The sequence below is a fragment of the Aureococcus anophagefferens genome (genome assembly GCF_000186865.1).
Source record: "Aureococcus anophagefferens unplaced genomic scaffold AURANscaffold_14, whole genome shotgun sequence".
Lineage (NCBI taxonomy): Eukaryota > Pelagophyceae > Pelagomonadales > Pelagomonadaceae > Aureococcus > Aureococcus anophagefferens.
This window is the reverse complement of record NW_008705574.1, coordinates 804,805-808,333: the sequence shown is the minus strand read 5'-3', so window position 1 is coordinate 808,333 and position 3,529 is coordinate 804,805. Positions and strand designations below refer to the sequence as shown.

At 71.1% G+C, this 3,529-nt stretch overlaps 1 protein-coding gene across 1 annotated transcript in view; it reads left to right on the top strand.

Moving 5' to 3' along the window:
* Positions 1 to 814: 814 nt before the first annotated feature.
* The window catches only part of AOT15 (hypothetical protein), a gene marked incomplete at both ends in the record, with an annotated part of 8,249 nt that continues 5,534 nt past the window's right edge, over positions 815 to 3,529 (top strand). The window contains 2 exons of the mRNA XM_009040294.1: positions 815 to 1,375; positions 2,913 to 3,503. Of these exons, the coding sequence (XP_009038542.1) occupies positions 815 to 1,375; positions 2,913 to 3,503 (1,152 nt within the window). The remainder of the gene's footprint in view (positions 1,376 to 2,912; positions 3,504 to 3,529) is intronic.

Here is a 3,529-nt window from a genome sequence, read left to right as displayed (position 1 = left end):
CCGTCGGGCCCGCGGCCTCCGTCGCCCAGAGAAGGTGCGCGAACCAGAGCCGCCGCAGCCGTCGCAGCCCGAGGACGTACGCCGCGGGCGCCCAGCACGCGACGGGACCGAAGAGCGCGAGCCATCGCGCGAGGCGGCGTGTGACTAAGCACCAGAGGCGCCAGCCGCCGTGGGGGACGACGACGCCGAAGCGGTCGGGGCGGAGGAGGTGGAGCTTTGGTTGTCGGAGTTGTTGCGCGGCGGCGTTGTTGTGTGTAGTGTTGTGCGTGATGACGAGCGTTGTTGTGGCGATCGCTGGCGGCACGAGGAGGCGCGGCGCTGCTTTGCGCGCGGTGATGCGCAGCGCTGCGGTGGCGCGCGCGGCGGCCAGCATGGTGGTGTGCTCTCACGGAGAGCCTCTCCTAGCTCAGTGCAGCGTTCGTCGAGACGCTCCGGCGCCGGCGCCGTCAGGCCTAGGCCTGCCGCCGCGGCGCGGCCTAGGGACGCCTCGGCCAGCGTCGGCGATGCGCTCGGCTACTCTCGGGCTCTTACTTCTATCACTGGCCGCCCTCGGGGCACCCTGGAGAACTCCACGACGACGCGCGCGGCCCGGCCTCGTCGCGCGGCGGCCGGCCGCGGGTCGTACGCGTCGTGCGATCCTCCCATGTTAAAAAGAGATGTCGCAGAATTAAACGTCACCGTGGCTACGGATGCGTGGACGAAGACGTAGATGCTAAGAGCGGCACAACTCGCGGCAGGGCCGTCGGTCCCCCCGGCCGAACCTAGCTATCTTCACAGGAGCTGAATCAGCGACCTCTCGACGCTTTGCGACACGATGAGCGACGGCGCGCCCGCCCCAAAAAAACAAAAGCTGATGGGAATGGGAAAATTCAAGCCCACGAATCCGAAGAAGCGCAAGCGCTCGCCGAACGCGCCCTCGCCCGGCGGCGAGGGCTTCGGCGGCCAGGGCGGCCAAGGCTTCGGCACGGGCGTCGCCGAGGGCCACGGCGGCCGCGGCGGCGGCTACGGCTCCTTCGCCGACGCGCTGCGACGGCTCCAGCTCCGCGAGCGTGGCGGCCACCTGTCGGCCGTCGCGGCGCTGCGGGTCGCGGACGCGGACGACGTGACGCGCGCGGTGCGCGGCGCTCCGTCGGGCCCGCTCGCGGACTTCTTCGTGCACGCGCTGAAGGCGGCGCCGCCTGTCGACCTGGACTTGCTCGGCGCCTTCGCGTCCGTGCTCGCGGACCGCTTCGACGAGCTCAGCATCAATCAAGTCTCCGACGTCGCGGTCGCGATCGCGAAGCTCCGGGACCCGCCCGCGCCGCTCCGGTCCGCGCTCGCCGCGGCGTTCCGCCGCGGCGCGGACCCGGCGACCTGGAGCAACGTGCCCGTCACTGTGCTCCTTCACGCGGCGCGGCAATTCGTCTACGCCGCCCTCGACTACGGCGACGTCGCGGCGGAGGCCGCGGCGGCGGCCACGGGCCTCCTCGCGACATGCTCTACGCCGACGTGCGCGCGACGTTCTCGTTGTGCGGCTCGGCGTGTGCTGCGTGTCCTGGGTCGTGTTCGGCGGGCTCTACGCGAGGCACTGCGTGTGACGGTCCGGCGCGGCGAACTTTAGAAGCCCAGACGCTGCCCGCGGCGCCGCCGCCGACGACGCCGTCGCCGATGCGGTCGTCCTGGCTCGTGGGCGCGACGGCTTGCCGCGTCGACGTGCGCCACGGCGCCCGACGCCCGACGACGCGCTCCGCGGATCGCCCGGCGCGGCGAACTCGAGGCCCAGACGCTGCCCGCGGCGCCGCCGCCGACGACGCCGCCGCCGACGACGCTGACGCCGCTGCCGGTGCGGTCGTCCTTGCTCGTGGGCGCGACGGGTCGGCCGCGTCGACGTGCGCCGCGGCGCCGTGGCCGATGCGACGCGCTCCGCGGATCGAGTCGGCAGCGTCTTTTTAAGCGCGAGCCCCTATGTCGGGCGCAGGGCGGGAAGGGAGCCTAAGGGATCTGGCCGGTGTTCCACATGACATCCAGGTGGGTCATCTGGCCCTGAAGCGCGATGACGTAGAGGACGTGCTTGCACACCTACACGCGCGTTGTCGCCGCGGCTGGGAAAGGCCGCCGCGCCGGGAACGCGCGTGACGGGGGTTCGGAGTCAAGGCGCCGCCCAATCCTCCGGGATAGTACTTGTAATGCGTGTCGGGGCACGTGCACATGAGGATGTCCCCCCCCGGGAGCGCCTTCTCCGTGGTCTTCCACACGAACGACACCGTGTCGGGGTTGAAAGCTGCGTGCGTGCTATTGTCGGACAATTTGTTGTTGTGGGGCGCAAAATTGTGGATGACGAGGTAGTTGGGCAGGACGCCCGTCGCCGGGTTGCCCGGCGTCGGAACGAAATTTGGGTCGATTTGCTGGATGAACTGGCGCGGCACGGTGTTGTTCGCGTCCACCTGCGGTGCGAACAAGATTCCGTGCACCGTAGCTCCGCTGAAAATCGTCACGTCCAGTATCTCGCCGTTGTTGGCGGCCTCGAGGCGCCGCTGCGCGGCGTTCGTGGTCGGATCGTTGTTGCCCTGCACCACAGTCTGATCAATCGGCCACCCGCTCATCGGCGTCATGGCGCCGCAGCATGCCGCCGGGTTCGCCACGACCGCGTGCATGGTCCGCAGCGCCGCGATTTGCATCGCGCCCAGCTGCGCGTAGAGCACGTTCGGCGCCGCCATGGCCGACAGGAGGCGCGAGATGAGATGGCATCATGAGGGAGAGCCAAAGCTATGGAAAGGTAGCATGAAACGTAGCCCGCTTGCACATTTTCAACCAAAAAGCCCGAACCTCACGATGCCGCGCTCTCTTCCTCGGAGCGAGTTTGACACGAGTTGTTGCCCTGCACCACAGTCTGATCAATCGGCCACCCGCTCATCGGCGTCATGGCGCCGCAGCACGCCGCCGTGGAGCATGACGACGCGGGCTGCGTCGGCGGCGCGGGCTGCGGCGCGGGCTGCGCCGCGGGCTGCGTCGGCGGCGCGGGCTGCGGCGCCGCGGGCTGCGTCGGCGGCGCGGGCTGCGGCGGCGCCGCGACGCGGCCCCCGGCGGCCGCGCGCGCAGCCCCTAAGGCCATCGACGCCCAGGCGATGGAGCTCGCGGCGGCGCGCAACCCCCGGGCGCTCCGGCGCAAGGAGCACGCGGAGGACTTGTTCCAGGTCTGGGAGGCCGCGGAGGCCGCCAAGGCCGACGCGCTCGCGGAGCTGGACGGGTGCTGGCTGAAGACGTTCCAGGCCCTCGAGTCCGAGCTCGAGGGCGTCGCCGCGGCGCGCGCCGAGGCCGCGCGCGACGACGCGACGCGCGCGTGGACAGCCAAGCTCGAGGCGCGCGAGGCCGAGGCCGCCCGCGCGGCGGCGCTCGCCGCCGACGACCTCGCTCGCGCCCACTTGCAAGGCGTCACTGCAGGTGTGAAGCGTGCAGACGCTGAGGCCGCGCTCGTCAAGGAGGTCGCCGCGCTCAAGGCCGCGCACGGCAAGGAGCTCCTCGCGGTCCGGGAGGGCGTCGCCGCGAGCTA